General features: G+C 43.0%; 2 protein-coding genes across 3 annotated transcripts in view; both read right to left on the bottom strand.

Moving 5' to 3' along the window:
- LOC133359150 (hatching enzyme 1.2-like) overlaps positions 1-7,868 on the bottom strand; it is a 28,739-nt gene extending 20,871 nt beyond the window's left edge. For both annotated transcript variants that reach the window (XM_061577550.1, XM_061577551.1), the window contains exons 1-5: positions 7,806-7,868; positions 6,179-6,291; positions 4,972-5,082; positions 3,892-4,008; positions 3,079-3,196 (exon numbers count right to left, since the gene is read on the bottom strand). In XM_061577550.1, the coding sequence (XP_061433534.1) occupies positions 3,079-3,196; positions 3,892-4,008; positions 4,972-5,082; positions 6,179-6,291; positions 7,806-7,819 (473 nt within the window). In that variant the 5' untranslated portion in view covers positions 7,820-7,868. The remainder of the gene's footprint in view (positions 1-3,078; positions 3,197-3,891; positions 4,009-4,971; positions 5,083-6,178; positions 6,292-7,805) is intronic.
- A 3,545-nt stretch (positions 7,869-11,413) lies between these two features.
- On the bottom strand, positions 11,414-17,666 carry LOC133358994 (astacin-like metalloprotease toxin 5). Its single transcript, XM_061577372.1, has 7 exons — positions 17,585-17,666; positions 16,949-17,066; positions 15,343-15,521; positions 13,856-13,943; positions 13,175-13,332; positions 11,979-12,049; positions 11,414-11,443 (listed from the first exon to the last, which is right to left on the bottom strand). The coding sequence occupies exons 1-7, from the start codon at positions 17,664-17,666 to the stop codon at positions 11,414-11,416; spliced, it is 726 nt and encodes a 241-aa protein (XP_061433356.1).
- Between the last annotated feature and the right edge of the window lie 6 nt (positions 17,667-17,672).

Here is a 17,672-nt window from a genome sequence, read left to right as displayed (position 1 = left end):
TTATTGTTTAGTTATATTTAAGGGCTTCGTTTTACAGTTTTATTCGTTTAGAGTTTTATTTGTTTTTATTTGTTAAGGTTTTTTTAAATCAGGTTTTATTTCTTACAAGTTTTATACAGTTTAATGTTAGGGTTTTATCCAGTTTTACTTGTTCAAGGCTTGCTAACGGTCGGATTATTTAATGTAAAGCATTGAGGCATTGTGTGAATGGCACTGTATAACATTAAGTTGTAGTTGTATAGTTAGATTCTTAGACAGAAAAAATAATAAAATCAAAATCACGACGTTTCTCTTGCAACACAAGCAATCGTCTGCAGGTGAAAAAGAGGGGGAAATCGGCTGAGACAGGCTGTTTATAAAGGTTTAGAGATGGGAGGGGCAGCTAATGCCAATATAGGAGCGAGTAGGAGAGAAAAAATTTGAGGAGCGAGTAGGAGAGATAAATATTCTTGTAAATGTAAGCTCGGCGAGGACCCGGACGATGTAGTGGCAAGCCGCCATTTACTAACACACCTAAAGGTTGGCTCTGTTAGTGAATGTAACTCAGATTTTCGAAAATAACTGCTAACATAGGTAAGTAGGATAGGAACATCACAGCCAGTTATGACCTAAACTGGTTAATAACGTCCATCCAGTGATTATTCTTCAGTTTGTACCCATCTTCTCGGTTGAAATTGTGTCTGTGTTAAAATATCTGGATGGCTTCATGAACGAATCTTTGCTGATAGCCAGTGGGTTTGCAGAGTACCTTTGTCTTGGCAAAATCAATTTCATGTGTGCCCACCGCGTTAAAATAATAGTCAGCCACAGCTGAGGTATTGGTCCTACCGTGTTTCAGATCTGCCTTATGTTCACAAACCCGGTCTGAGACATGTCACTTAGTTTCCCCAATGTAACTGCTGCCACAGACACTGCTTAGTTTGTAGACACCGGGATATTGCATGTCAGGGATCATATACATCACAGATGGGAAACATCTTCTTGGTTCTTTTGGTAAAATCACGTAGAAGGGAAGTAATAAAATAATAAAAATAAAGCATAATAAAATAATTCTCACGACGTTTCGGCCACAACGCAAGCAGCCGTCCTCAGGTGAAAACCAGGTCTGTCGAGGCGACAGCGTCTGAATGAAACAGCACCATGCTTGGAGCATATATTTAAGCTGGGTTGGAAGATGCTGCTAATCCTGCATAATGCACGGGCATAAGTAGTACTAATCACATACCTGCATTTCCCATAAATATGCTAAATTCCTCTTGATATGCAATTTTTTTTGTCAAGGCGCCCTTTCCCCCCCTTCCAACCCAGCTTAAATATATGCTCCAAGCATGGTGCTGTTTCATTCAGACACTGTCGCCTCGACAGACCTGGTTTTCACCTGAGGACGGCTGCTTGCGTTGTGGCCGTAACGTCGTGAGAATTATTTTATTATGTTTTATTTTTATTATTTTATTACTTCCTTCTACGTGACTTTACCGAAAGAACCAAGAAGATGAATCCCTGCAGTCACGAAAGCTTTAAATCGAGATGGGATACAATTACGAATTTTATGTACTGTGTTGAACCGTACCTGGATTTTGTGTCTGCAAGTTCTCAGACAGAAATCGTGCCAGTTTGTAGGTGGGTAAGTCAATGGTGGAGACAGTAGGATGGAGTGGTGTACCTTCTTTATGGATTTTTGGTAATCCATAAAATCTGGGTGGTCTAGCAGCAGAGGGTTTCAAGGAAAGCCGTGTGGTTGGTTCGATTAAAGACGTCGAATCAGTGATGATGATGTTGGTTTTCGTTACCAGGCGGTTGGTAGGATCTCTACTAATTTGGTATAGCTGCCATTATTAAGTAGGTCCTGATTTTTGTTATTGTATGTGGTTTTGTCCACAATGACAGTGGCATTGCCCTTGTCGGCTGAGAGGATGACTATATCATCTCTCTTTTTTTAGTTGAGAGAGTTAAAGGCGCTCATCCTTGTTGATGTTGCTAATAGGTGTCTCAGCATTTTTTAGGATTGCAGCGATTTATGATCTTGCTACGTCTGCAGGAACGTGTCCCAACCCGTTAAGGGCTACGTCGACCTGGGCAATGATATCATGAACTGGGATGTGTTTAGGGGTGACTGCGAAATTGAACCCTTTAGCCAGAACAGATTTTAGGCTGTCGGAAATTGGGCTGTTGCTCTGATTGATAACAATCTTGTCACCATCTAACTTTTTGTCTGGATCTGGCTTCTTCTTGGAGAGGAGGTTGAACTGGGAAATGAGGTTATCTTTGCATTTAACTGACATTGAGGCGGCTGAAGAGGCTGTCATGTTATCTACATGGTCCCAATCAGATGTAGAATTTTTTTCTGTCAATGTTAAGTGTGATTGCAAGACGGTCTTGTCTAAATTGTCTAGTTCAAATCGGAGCAGTCTTATTCTCTCTGAGATCAGGGCTAGGCTGGCCCTGAACAAGATCCGTTTAGCATTAGGATAAGTGACAGGAGCAGATGTGATTATAAAGGCGATCGGTATTACCTTAGTGTCGTGGCATCTCTTCAGAAAAGTGAGGACTCGATCAAATGAGTCTTCTTGTCTCAAAGTTTGTTGACAAGATCTAATAGTAGTGTATACGTGGCTTTACCGAAAGATCGAAATAATATGAATTCCTGCAGTCACGAAAGCTTTAAGTCAAGATTTAGTTAGATTATGATAAAATCTCATTGTAGATTAGAACATTTCGGGCCATGTTCTCAATTTTATTAACTGGATGAAAATACTATGTCGGGCGATTTGCTCCACTAATTTGTAACGGAGACATCTGCACATTTACAAAATTTCGTACCTTTACAATTTCAACAAAAAATCCCCTAAGACTAATCCCCTACCCTTCCGTGACCCCTAAGTACCCTCGCGGTCACTCTTTTCTAAAATTTTGCCCGCCCCTACCATATGAATTATTATATTTTGTCACGGTTTATTTACATTGAACGCCTTGAGTGAAGGCGCTCTATGAATATAAAATAACTTCGAACAGTGAGTACATTTCGTGACAGAGAATGTTATTTTTATTTGTAGCAGATCAGAAAACTAGGAGACACACCTGCCCAGCGCTCTGAAGTAAAAGTAGTCCTCCTGGGGGTCTTTGGGTATAAGTCTGACGCACGTTTTCTCCGTCAGCTCATCACAGGCCTGCTGAATGGCTTCTTTGTCACTGGCATCTGAAAGGAAAATGCTACTCTCACATTGATGCTACTTACTAGTAGTTTTACTCCCTTCATGCCGTAGCAAAACATTATGAATGAAGAGACCGATACGAACCTTACCAAGTGGAAGGAGAAAGCATCTAAACGCACATTTCTCAAGATAATGTTGAACAGGGAAATGGTGAGGAACGATGCAATTCAGGTTGGGTGGAACCACAATGGATATATTGGGCGTGGTTATATAGAGGAGTGTCACAAGGGTAAGGATAATGTGAAGTTTGTGACGGTATAAATGAATAAATATAGCATAGGCAAGTATGATGCGTGGTCTGAAAATGTTACACAAAAGTACATTAACAGTGTTTCAGTCGAACAACGCAAAGCAAAAACTTGACAATTTTATACGAAGTTTCACTCGAAAGTTGAGATCTTGTTGAAACCTGATGACGCTGAGGGTAATTTCTAGCGAAACATCGTGTAACAAAAGGTACAATTTAGCTTGCTTTTCAACATAACCAAGTTGTCACGTGGGCTATAGTAGCACATTACCACTTCATTTGTTTGGCTTAGTCGGACGGTTGAGAGTTTACAGCTCCAATTCAACAACACTTATACGATCTAACCCAAAATAAACCAATAATAATAATATTGGTCGTGAAGCCCATTGTGTGGAATGAAACGTGCGGCCAGGCAGTGCACGCTGCGCTCACTGAAGGCGATGGAGATGCTGTAGGGGATGTACACCTTGCCACTCTGCTCGGGCCACAGCTTGATTTCGTCTGAGGGATCTCCTGCAATGTCTCCAGTCTTCTCGAACTGTTTTCCAACTATTACACCAAAAGAAGATAAAGTGTGACGAAAGGCAAGTACAATTATTTTTCTAAATCAATTGCAGCTAATGGCCGCATTACAAAATACAGTCTGTTGTCCAATAACGCCAGGTGTTTTCATAGCGCGAATTGGATATAACGTGATGAATGTATTTGGGAACACATTTTGTATAATGCGAACTGGATATAATGCGATTGAGTTAACAGAATTCCGTCGCACGAGTAGAAATAAGCAGTTGTACGACTGCCTCGGCGTAGCATCACACAAGGTGGGATACTGCTGGATGCTTCTAGATGCTACCCACGTGCCTGTCTTTGTTCAGCCTGTATATGCATCTCATGTGTTATCGTGGACTGGGCTTTACCATAAATTAGATATCATGTATTATAACTCGGTTTTCCACAATGCTTGTGTTCTTCAGGAACGCAACTACCGCGTTATAGGAGAACAGACTGTACATTGGAAACTAGTTACTGTACATACATGCAAATTATAAAAGAATTTGAAACCTGAAACAATAACGTGTAAATGGTAAAGCCATGAGCGCCAGCCTACAAAGTCTATATGGCATCGGTTGGCCAACACTGCATTGTCCAATAATCTGTTTGAAAGAAAACTCTAACTTGAACACTATAGCAGTGGGGACATGTGAGTTCTGATCAGCCGTGTACGCATTGTAAACAAGGACCAATTTCATACTTATTTGTGAAAATTAACATAGGACAGCAACGACATAGCAGGTGGTACAAAACTGAAAAAATATGACGGTTAGATGTGTTTTGATGCAAACATACAATGCAGAGATCTCACCAAATGCATGACACAAATGAAGATTGTGCAACACAGAGTAGAATCCATGGGGGAATAACGGTAATGGCGAATAATCCGCATATTTTTAGGCTTTCTGGCAATTCTTTATACAGATTAACTAAAGTCAAGGCTAAGAATAGAGATCTTACCTCCAAAGAGTTCATGTTCTGACAGAAGCAGAGTAATCTTATTCCTCAACGTTATTATCTGCACTCGTGACTTGTCAAGCCTGCAAGACTCAATCATCTTCTGTAAGAGCGCTAGAAAATAAGTTACAAGAGACCCATGTAAGATTATGGCATCGCACAAGCTGTATTATTTGAACAAATGTTGAATTTGAATGCGGTGTGGCTAGTTCCTAGGTGTCTAACTATATAATTCATTATCAACATAATGGTAGGAATTGGTGATGCATGAGTCTGTGCTATGTCTGTGCATGTTTGCTTTTGGAGTGGGGGACCTAATTAACAACGGGTCACTTTAATCCAGCACCACACAATAATTCTTAATGAAAAGAGAGGAGACTTTCTGTACCCTGCTCATTAAAAAAACGCTTGATTAAGACACCTTAATGAATTAACTGGAATCCAAAAGTTGTATTCTGCCATGGTAGTTTTGTGTGGTGATTAGTGGAAGAGATGAGGGAAATTCAATGCACGTGAAAACGGGTGGCTGATACTCGATTTAAATCCTCTATAAGTTTCCCGAACTTGAATTTCCACATTAATCATTCACTCTTTTTCCCATCCATCCTCTTGTTTTACAGCATATAGGAACCGAGACATTTATGATGACTTAAATTCCAATGGAATTTGTCTCGTATATCTTTGTCTGTTTACAATTTAGTATAATAGTCACCATATACTAACATTTTTCAAGGGACTTACATTGCAAACTTACATTGCCCATAGACTAACATTGGCCATTTAACTCATATATATCCTCGTCTGTTTACTTATTAGTCATCTCCCTCTATCTGTGTAATCTGTCCATTAAATAATTCGTAATTGTGCTCTGTTCAGTCTAAAAATAATCTACAAGAGCCACCTTCCATTACAGGGAATGTATTATTTAACATTTATTTATGTTTGCATCATATTTTGGATTTCTCATGTGCCACGGTTGTTTTTGCTCTGATTTCTATTTTTTCATTGCTGTACTTTATATGATTTGTTTTGCAATGTCACGTTGGTGGCCTAGGTCTATGTTGTAAATGAGACTATCCTGGTCTCTTGGGTTTTCACATGGTTAAAACATATATATAAACTTGACGTGATATGATGTTTATGTACTGAGTTGATTAAATATTTTACCTTTAATCGTTTAATGAAAAACGTGTCAGAATACAAAACCTACTTGGACCGCCCTCTTGCTTGAAAACATTAAGCAATATTTCTCTGTCCTCAACACATTCTGCAGACAGCATGTTCAGCAGACTCTGCAGGCATGGCAGTGAGGAGCTGTCATACCTGTCAAATAGACGCACGCTGGTATTACAATAAGCCCAACATAATCTATTGCATTCACATACATAATGCATTGGCTACATTACAAACAAGCTATTCATTCCTGGAAGCAAGCAGCTATGTTATGCCAAAGTGTCTCCAAACTCATATGAGCATGCAAATGAGTATGCTCATTTCTACCTGCATGTGATGTCATGGTATATGTCGCATGACATCATCCCATCATGCGACTAGGAGGCTAACGTTGTTCATCATCAACCACGATAGTTTTACTGCTGGATGAAGGCTTCCACAAGATGTCGCCATTTCTTATTTGCCTGTGATGTAACAATCCATCCAGCATCTGTATACCTGCTTATTTAATTGCTCCATCTCTGTGATGGTCATCCTCAAGGGCGCATTCCCAGAGGCCATCATCCTTTCCAGCGGTGCATCCTGTGCAAGCTGACTTATTTTTCTTAACAGTCAATATGATGCATTTACTATGCATTTGTTGTGCCATATGTTCCTCTTTCTGTCTCTCAATGTAATGCCATTTGTGCAACTCTCCAAGTTTATTGATGTGCTTTTGAATTTCTTTTTCCATTTTCTCTGTTTCCATCCATGTTTCTGACCCATAACAGGTCATACGCATTCATACAAAATATATATTCATGTTGGAAAGCATTACAAAATCTGTGCATATACATGACATTTCTTCCTTGTTAAAAGTATATTTTGGCATTAACAAAGAGCAACAACGCTTACGTTTTACAGATGAGTGTAATGCGAACAACATTTAACAAAGTGAAACAAGACTAACATGCTCGTTTGGTTCACTAAGCATGCAAAAGTGTAAAGTTAATATCTGTTACATATGAAAACAAGCTTGATAATCCAGCCAAGTAGCAGAATCTTCTGATGGTGCATTTTACAAATGTTAGGTTGTAAGTTTGACTCAGACCATCATCCCATCAGAAATGATTCAACTTCTTTGTCAGTACAGGGTGGCCCAAAGTAATGACACGTATGGTTGTTCAATTTATTTTAACAATGGCATTAAAGCATTTTAATTGATTAGTCTCTAAGTTAATATTTAATCAATTATATTTTTCATATCTATTTCAGGTGACATTTACAAATGCGTAAAATTAATTGACTAAAGATTAACAAATTCAATTCGTTTCTAGTTATGCTGCTGTAATTGTAAAAAAATCCCTAAATTCATTAAAAATAATAATTAATGAATACATTAATATTACTGGAAGTCATTTTGAACATTTAAAAAAAAATTCAATAACCCTCCGTGATTTGTTAAAATAAACAGAAAGCCCTATGTGACCTGCTTTTTGAGCTCCCCTGTATATCAAGAGGGGTTATCCTGTGGACACATTCCCACTGGAGAGCTTAGAGACGACTGCTGCCCAATGCTGACTTGAGCAGTAGATACCGACTCCAGGAAAAGCCTTGGCCAGAAGAGAAGCCACGTGTGGGGAGAGGGGGGGGTACAAACAGCCCAAGAGAGAGAAGCTCCTCACCAGCGGATCTCCATCAGCTCTTTAATGAGGTTCCTAAGGGGATCCGTTTTCTCCTTCCACTCGAGCCCTGACAGCGCGAGACAAGAATTGTTGTTGCGACTTTTTTATGATTAGGTAGTGGGATGAAGCCCATAAAAGATTGGCCTTTACTGTAAAATTGTGTAGCTCTACCACCATATCAAAGACAAATATATATATACTCTCTGGTTCTTTCGGTAAAGCCACGTAGATAGAAAATAATAATACATTAAAGAAAACACAACGTTTTGGTCGCAACGCAAGCGTCCATCTTCAGGTGTGAAAAAATGATCTGCTGTTGTGGCTTTATATAGGCACGGGAAAACACGACGTTTCGGCTGCAACACTGCTATGATTTTCACTCACCCACCCGGTTGTCTTCGTCCTCACTCACCCACCCAGTTGTCGTCGTTGTCCTCACTCTCCCACCCGGTTGTCGTCATCCTCACTCACCCACCCGGTTTTCATCCTCACTCACCCACCCGATTGTCGTCCTCACTCACCCACCCGGTAGTCGTCGTCCTCTCTCACCCACCCAGTTGTCGTTGTCCGATTACGACTTGTACTACAAGTCCATTTACTTGCTAATTTCTCTAGCCCCACCCGTCCATGCACGCCGCAAACCCTCCCCCTTCTCTCCTGTGAACTCCCACAGCCAAACTCCTCCCCCCCCTTCCTTCTCTCCTCCCGTGCGTATATAAAGCCCCAACAGCAGATCATTTTTTCACACCTGAAGACAGACACTTGTGTTGCGACCGAAACGTCGTGTTTTATTTAGTTTTGTATTTTTTCTATCTAGGTGACTTTACCGAAAGAACCAGAGAGTATGGATTCCTGCAGTCACGAAAGCTCCAAATCAACAACTATATATGTTTAACATTTGTGAATGTGATGAGTTATGACATATTAAGTGTTTATGACCTCATGGAGCTTCCCGCACTATGGTCAAAAAAACTATTTTCTTAGAGAGCTTCATCCCACAACCGAGATGAGGGTTTGTTCATTTCACGAAGATTTACCTGTGCCCACGTAATATTTGTCCCGACTTTAAACCAGCATACAGGGGAGTATTTACATTTCATTTTACAGAAATATAAAACATGTATTTCAAAGATAGTGCTGAAGCACAGCAATGTGCATTTATTATAAAAAGGAGACAATTGATATTCTTTGGGTCTTTCGGTAAAGCCACGTAGATAGAAAGACCCAAAGAATATGAATTCCTGCAGTCACGAAAGCTTTAAGTGGAGACAATAGAGTTTATCAAAATTGAGAAATAACATATGAGTGCTCAACTGAGAGTACCGCGCATTTTTTCTAGGCACTCTGCCATGGCGTGGGAATCTCATCGAGTGGTCAGCAAGACCATCGAGACCAGTGGCAGAGCCAGTGGGGGGGGGGGGGGGGGTGGCTCGTGCCCACCCAATGATCCGATTGAAATCCCTAATTTCGATCGGATCATTGGGGTTTATTAGAAATAAATCGGCATTTTGCGACCCCCACTGCCACTGTGGTAGCATATTATTATGTGCCAGGAACTCTATGAGATGATAGGACAATAGTCCGAGTTCATAATTGGCAATAAGTAACGGCAAAGCAGCTATAAGTGACTCACAGAATTGTGCGCAGTTGCGTATACAGTACACAACTTCCCTGAAGGCATTCACCTTCAGCGAGCGCGATGCCAATCACACACGGTTCAAATTCGACCCTCGATCGATGGCTGCACCATCGCCGCACACGCGTCGAATAAAAATAAAGGGACAAGTCCTTACTTACTCTTTGGTTCTTCGGTAAACTCACGTAGGTCTAAATAAAATCAATTAAATCACGACGTTTCGGGCGCAACACAAGCATCCGTCATCAGTTGGGACAACCACAGCAATTGTTTTTTAATTTATTTTATTTTATACCTACGTGACTTTACCGAAAGAACCAAGAGTATGGATCCCTGCAGTTACGAAAGTCCTTACTTACTAACAACTCCTATCATTTTAATTTCTGGAGGGGTTTCCCCCTCTACCTGAAAATCCTGGCTCCGCCATTGATCGAGGCAACCTGCACCCTGTGACCATGGGATCCCCACCGGCCGTTACCTTTCTTCTGGCTTCCTCGTCAACTTCCTCTTTCGTCTTCATGGAGAAAACGCACGGAAATGCAAAACGATGAATTTGTAAACAACAAAATTACAGTGGCAGCACCCACTGGCTCATGAAACCACACCCATAAACTGCATTACAGCAGTCACAATTTTTTATATAGTGCGTGCAAAAAAATAGTGCAGTGGTTGAGAGTGTTCATCGGTAGCCACGCTTATTATTCGACATCTTTGGCCACTGTGATTATGGTCAGAGCCATTTTGAAAATCTTGCATGCAAATCAAGTTTCTAGGAAATGTGATGATTAGCTTTAAAAAAGATCAGTGTGAATGCCTTAAGATAGTTTACAGTGTAATGTGGAAATTTAAATAATTGCTATATGGTAAACAATGCATTACTGCGTCTCCTTGTCTAACTCCCCTTCTCAAATGTAATTTGATACGGAAAACCCTCTTGCAACTGGATACGAAAAATAATAAAAATGCCACCAAAAATGTAATTGAAGCAAAAAAAACTGGAGCAGAAACAATGTTTGCTAACTGATTAATATTTTAACTTTATGGCGGGACCCCGGGGTCCCGAATAAACGGAAGTCAAAATCGTAATTAATTTATTTATTTTTGGCGACTCCATCCACCACGCACATAAACGCCGCGACCCACCAGAAATCAATCCTCTTGTTCTTCACCAAGCACCCGTCGTTGCCAAAATTGCCGTAGTCATAAACAAAACTTTTGAATTTTGATTAGCGCATCGTGTAGAGCTCGTCGAGAGGAATAGATTGCCGTATTGTTCGCCTTCAACAAACATAAAATGACATCGCAACGCAGTTTATGTGAGAGCCGGGGGCTTATGGGACCCCAGGGTCCCGCCATAAGGTTCATTTGTTCTAAGAATGGTGCGGTGTTCAGCATTCGATTTGCACAGGTTGATTAATACCCAGCCGGTGGTCGTCTCGCTATTTACTTAGGACATTACAGTATTTGTCTAAATAAATTAGATCATGTCACCATCGTGTACGCACACTTGCCTGCTGGCGTACCAGCCAGCCAGGAATTAAGGCAACCAGCCAGCCAGCAACACTTTTTTTCATTTAATGTAATATTACTTTTAAATATTTGCATTATTTAGGCCTTGGTTTGTGAGAGGGTGGCTGACTGCATACATTTTCACTGAGTCGAATATCTTCCATGGTTTACAGTGGTTATATACAATGCTCTTTGATATTCATTCGTTTCTTTCCAAAATGTGATTGGTAGACTTCTCTACCAGTATCCACATAACATGTTCCTAAATGCTGCTTGCTCACATTGGTTGGCTGTCCTTCTCTATTTTCCATGTTCCGTTTTCAATTATTTTTTAGATCAATTTGTATAAGTGTCACCAGAGGCTAATGGGCCTGTATTTCCCCATGTCAGGTGAGTTCACCAGTGTGCACTAACCAGTGTGGTGAAGCATGCACACATATCTTCCGATCAGTGGTGATGCAGCCTAAAACCCGCACGCCTGCCACTTGCAAATCTGGTTGAATCATCCCACGAACGAGGTGGGATAGGTATAGGAGTGAATAATGTTAAGTATCGCTGGTTGAGAACAGGATGGCTCCTTGATTTCATCATTAATATATATTAAACTATTTTTATATACCAGGTAAGCTGAGCTATATAGCTCTTTTTCAGAAGTGACCTGCCACAAATGATAGCTCAACGAAGTGGCTTATCATGTGTAAATTGATAGCAGCAAAATAATCTAAATAATCTAAACGCATGTTGATTCTAAATGTAGAGAGAAAAACTGGAGGACCCGGAGAAAATCAACGTGACCACAGGGAGAACATGCAAACCCCAAATATAGAGGTGTTAGAGTCGGGATCGAACCCACAACTTCCTGTATACCAGACGAGGTAGTTAATATCTGACCACGGCGCCCCAGAACCTATTGTGAGCCATGCAGTTTTATAATTGTGTTTGTTAAGTATGCTGAACGATTATGATAAAGTAATGGATTATAATAAGTCATTCGCTAAAACAAAGTCAGCTTCTGTTTTACCCTTTGCCTTCCAAACGCCGACGTTGCTGTGCAGCGGCGCGTCCTCATCAGCCGAGGTTCTGCTCCTCCTGGCCACCGCTGCCGACACAGAGACAGGGCCAGGTGAGGCACACATGGGGGGCACCCAGCAACTCCACGGCACCATGCACGGCCACGGAGCAACGTCTGAAGTTCACATAGCCAGAATTCCTCATATACAACAATAACTCACAATCTTAATGCACCCATAACATACAACAAGTGTCTCACAGCGTGGAAATACAAATGAGGAAACGGGAGAGAATGGCACGGACCAGGCAAAGGAGATAAAAGAGAAAATAACAAATGAAAGAGGTCCGAAAACATGGTTTAAAGGGAAAACTTTGAGGAGAAATTTGAAAGCGCCAGTTGGTGAGATATTTACTACCTCGCCTGGTATGCAAGAGGTCGTGGGTTTGATCCCGACTCTGAAACCTGCTGTATATTGGCGTCTGCATGTCTCTCTCCCCGTGGTAGTGTGAATCAACATGCGTTTAGAGTATTGGCTGCTGTAAATTTCTACATATGCCACTTCGTCGAGCTACCATTTGTAGCCAAGTTGCTTCTGAAAAAGAGCTACATAGCACAGTGGGCCTTGCCTGGTAAAATACAAGTAGTTTAGTTTAAAGCACAGAGAGAGAGAGAGGTGACCAGGTGGAGTTGCCTGGGGAGGGTGGGAGCTGGGCAGAAAGAGTGGGAGCTGGGAAATGTGCTGACGGTGGGATCCACGATGCGTGCGTCAAAAACTAAATCCCATGAAGGAACCGCGGCCAGCCTTGCTACCATCCAGAAGAGAGCGGAGTCTGCAACGGTAAAGTTACAGGATGTCTACAGAGGTATAGCAGAGGCCTGTGGGATGGACATAGTGCAAGAGCATTGGAGTAGAAGGGCGAGAGGAGAGGGGAAAGGGGAAGTCATGAGATTTATGGGGTGCTTGAGCTGAGTTAAAGTCATAGATGCACGATTGGTTTGGTTCTAGTAACAGAGCTTTACAACAATCAGCTTACTTCATGGGACCTCCTTTGACAGTAGCAGAGGCGTCCTCTGGTCTAACAACGTTTGAGACGAGGCTCAAAAGAAAGCTGTCTCTGGTGTGGACCAATCAGTTTCAAGGACAATGCATATATTATCAGAGTATGTTAAAACCCAACACAGAGGCCAACGACGTAAACCACGCGGCCCAACCTGCGGGAGCGGCGTGCACCTCCGCCTCGTAGCCGTACAGCTTCTGCACCTTGACCACGTCGCAGGGACTCAGCGAGTTGCTCTGTCCCATGTGCAACATGCACAGAACGTCCCTGGGGATGATCGTTGGGTTGCGCTCATCCACGGAACCTGCCAACCTAGAAGACCACATGCGTACACGCTGTAGTGAATGAGTAATGTTACGCACACATACATTGTGGTGTATAATTAATGTTACACCACACGTACATGCTGTGGTGCATGAGTAATGTTAAAAACACACATACATGTTGTAGTGCATGAGTAATCTTACATACACACACAGGTATATTCTATAGTGCATGAGTAAAGTTATGCACACACACATGTACATGCTTTTGTGCATAAGTAACGTTACACACAAACACAAATAACCCCAATATAACCTTGACAGATTGTTGGGCCGAGGGCTGTAAGTGAGCACCTATAAAGGCTGGCACAACACACAAGGCGGGGTGGGTGGCCAGTACCACACCCGGCCACCTTTGTCTCCCTAGTAGCAATGTTTGTACACCATACCAGTCGACCTAGGGGAAGCACAAGACCGGTTCAGATAATCGTCACTGGTGTTGGCCATGAGCAGGAATCAAACTCGGCTCGGCATGATCATAGCATAGCACGCGAACACACACACATACGTACATGCTGTAGTGCATGATGGAGCTGCAGTCGTAGGGCGCTACCAAATCCTGTTCGTTTGAATTGATGTCCACAATCTGCTCTTTCCATTCTATGAAAAACAAAGAACACCTGTGATATCGCATCATCACTGTTGCAGATGCCACGTACACCACATATAAGCATATTTTGCTCAGATTCCCTCATTCCATGCACACTGGGTGACAATGCATGGAACCGTGCTGCATTTTTCACGTTCGCAGATGCATACGCAGCCTCGAAACCAGTCCACTGACCCGCAGGAACCTGTGCTTTGTGTAGTTTAAGTTAATTTTGCTTAAATTGTAAAAAAAATTGTCTCAAGAGTGAGAAGCAGGTGCCACTACTTATTTATTTCATAAGTTTACGAGGTGGCCCGGTAGTTCAAAGGACTGATACCATCTCATTCAACCATCTCAGAACCCTCATGTTGCTTATATCTGTTTATTGTAAATGTTGTGGTTTCACGCTTCAACACACCGGTGGGCTAAAGCAGTGAACTAATTGTCTTTTGTCAACGTGACACTTTTTACTGATTGGCCGTGTCGGGTGGTGGAGGGTTACGACACATTTATAAATAACGCGATCTAAACCCAAAAACGTTGATTATGAATTGCTTATATCTGTCTGTTCTTTATTTGACCATATTAGAGAACAATGAGATGCATTACATTATTGGTTCATTAGCCATCACCTCCACACAAACTGATCTTTCATCCTCTGGAATGCATGCCATTTAATGGCTGCCACTCTGTTATTACACTTGATGATCGACCAAGTAGCGCCAATGTGTGTGTTGAGGTGCGATTGGACATTTTATTTACATCACCTTCCTCTGGCTCATTACAGTTTTAGCTTTACTGATAATTGTCCAGCCATTTATTATCCTTTCGTTTTTTTCAAAGTACCAGTATGACTGTACTGTAATGAATGGTTGGACAATTTCTCAGTTAAGTTAAAACTGTAATGAGCCAAAGGAAGGTGATGTTAATGACGTTTCCAATCAAGTAAAGTAATACCGTACTGTGTCCCCGCACCTACAATTAGCACAGTTGGCTACATACGGTATGAAAGAAATTCAACATACATACATACACCCCTTTACATTGGGGATGCGTTCCTAAAAGGTGAGACGAATATCTAAACGACGCAAATCAAAGCAATTTTCCAGTACGGTACATTTCTTTAAGTCGTTCATGTACAGGGTAGGTGGATGCAAAGGCTGAGGCGATGGATACGAGAAAGGACGGATGCTGTCAGCGAAGGAAGTGTGGGTTGAGGGGACGCAAATCAGGTAGCAGTATTAAAATAAGCGGCAACATATTTGCGAAACTATGTAAAAAGGGGAGGCATAAATCGGGGTACGACTATATATGTATTTTTTTTTGTTAACTATACATCTCTCTCCATAAAATACCTTCACTAGACAGACTGTGGCTGCTGAGGGTGATACTGCTGCTGATGTCTCTCACCTTTCTTGACGTTCTCTGGCACCACCCAGACGTGGTCGTCGCGGTCGCTACGGCAGTGCTCGTGCTGGAAGCCGAGTGCGTGCATCAACTCGTGCAGCACGATGCCCTTGGTCACCTTGCCGGGCTCCAGGGACAGTGGCTGCTCCCCTCCCTGCTTCCCTGGCAGTGACCAGCTCTTGCTGAGAGCATGGGGGAAAATTACCCATTTTGACATTTTAGGATTGATATGTAATCGAAAGACGTTATTGTCTTGGTTTGGTCTTTGATTTCTGTTATTGTTGTTTTGTTGCATTTCCCAAGCATCCATTTCATCTTGAGAAATCTGCAAAATATATATACTTGTGCAACTTGTATGTACACCCTTTTTTATTGAATTGCTTGACTTTTCTCTATTTTACTCTTGTATCCTCTCTAGTATTTCTTATTTATGCAACTTGCTGACCCGCTCCTAACCAACAGCTGTGAAACAGAGCTTCATAGTTCATCAGATTCCTCCAGTATGAATACAGATGTAATGCGAGCGTAAATGGGAAGGCCGGATGTGACGATCCGAGAGGGAGGAGTCAGGGTCACGTAGAGAGGTTATAGGAGGGACCCCAGAAGAGATCAGGGCCAGTCGATGGAGTGAACAGGCGAGACCACGTTGGGTGGCCGCCGTGCCATCAGCCACGTGGCTGATAGGGCTGGCACACCGCCAGCTAGCGGTGTGCGGAGAGAGAGCGGAGTGTGCGGGGCGCACAGGGCTAGCAGAGTGGCTAGCGGGGCCGTGCGGGGTGCACGGGGCTAGCAGAGTGGCTAGCGGAGCCGTGCGGGGTGCACGGGGCTAGCAGAGTGGCTAGCGGAGCCGTGCGGGTTGCACGGGGCTAGCGGAGTGGCTAGCGGAGCGTGCGGAGTGCACGGGCAGAGTGGCTGCAGAGTGTGCGGGGGCACATGGAGCAGCGGGGTGGCTGCAGAGTGCGCGGGGCGCGTGAGAGACGACGCTGGTCCGAGGAGGAAGCCAGCGGGTGCGGAGGAGAAAAACATAAATAAAGGACCAACGGAGAGCGACATCGTGTGAAGGAGTCCTTTATTACACAGATTCTGATCTTCATTACTTCCCATCAGAGTCTCAGCAGACAAGCCAGTAATGAGCCGAGGAATAGATGAAGGCCTCCCCAAGCCACCGACACCTCTCACGATCTTGCGATGCAACAATCCACCTGCACATATTATCTATCGCTGCATCTTCTTGGTCGATGTCTTCTCGGATGCGTTACACCAATATTACACTTGACGAAAATCCCCAAAGGTCTAGGGCATTTACTTTGCAGGTGTAATACCTGTTTTGAGACCCCCCCCCCCCCCTCCACACTGTAGGGTGGTAATTCTGGATGTGAATTCTGCGAGTGGATACTGGGTGTGAATGCTCAGTGTGAATTCTGGGCATGAAAGCTGGGCATGCATACTGAGAGTGAATGTTGGATGTGGTTGCTGGATGTGGATGCTAGGTCTGATTGCTGGAAGTGATTGCTGGTAGTGAATGCTAGGAGTGGATGCTGGATGCGATTGGTGGGCGTAAATACTGAGAGTGAATGCTGGATGTCGATGCTCGATGTGAATCCCTCACCCGCCCAAGTCCTGGATGTGAATGAAGTCCGTTTCACCAGCGTGGGGTTGGAACCGGACGCAGGTTTTCTTCTCAAACTCTTGTGTCGCCTGTACGACCGCCTCCACGTCATAGTCGTCTGACAAAAACACAATGCCCAAGTATATTTATTACTGGCACATGAGTGGTATGTCCACCGACAGAGTGTTAGAATCATTCAAGCTGCGTTAGAATCCACTCGTATGCCGGACCGTAGCCTTAGAGCCCCACTCTTACAGAAAGAAACTCCGTGAGAGGCAAAGCTCGCTTTCTTGGCTTTGGCATCGCCATGAAAAGTTATGGTGGTGGGGCTCAGTGCCTCAGAGGTGAATTCTGTTTCAGAGACGCTGAGCCAAGAGCACTGAGAACCTGGGATCCAAACTGGGTTTCAGTCACCCATTATAAAACTGGGTTCTCAAGTGTTGTGAGGTCATGGTTTCTACCCGAACACTCATAGCTGTCATGCAACCCAATCGCAATGTACCTGTATTTGGGATTTGACCTACATGGGTATATATTTGTATATAACCGCAATGATGAATACAGGCGTCACTGTGATGCCATGAGAGTATGAGGACACGAGCGAGTGCCATGCAGTGTGGGATGCAAGATGCTGACTGAAGGGGCCTCGGCTGCCGAGCATCGATCCCCGGGGACGCGCCACTCCATGTCGCTCGCTGCGACAGCTCTTCATGGTCATGGCATC

This window comes from Lethenteron reissneri, chromosome 64, assembly GCF_015708825.2.
Source record: "Lethenteron reissneri isolate LAM-NWPU_2019-01 chromosome 64, ASM1570882v1, whole genome shotgun sequence".
Taxonomy (NCBI): domain Eukaryota; kingdom Metazoa; phylum Chordata; class Hyperoartia; order Petromyzontiformes; family Petromyzontidae; genus Lethenteron; species Lethenteron reissneri.
This window is presented reverse-complemented; position numbering and strand designations above follow the sequence as displayed.

Excerpts from the sequence above, each read along its gene's own strand:
- LOC133358994 (XM_061577372.1), bottom strand. The coding sequence starts at position 17,666 with ATGACCATGAAGAGCTGTCGCAGCGAGCGACATGGAGTGGCGCGTCCC. Across the intron at positions 17,067-17,584 it reads CGGCAGCCGAGGCCCCTTCA|ACGACTATGACGTGGAGGCG; the intron begins GTCAGCATCTTG and ends TGTTTTTGTCAG. Across the intron at positions 13,333-13,855 it reads TCCATCATGCACTACAGCAT|GTTGGCAGGTTCCGTGGATG; the intron begins GTACGTATGTGT and ends GTGGTCTTCTAG.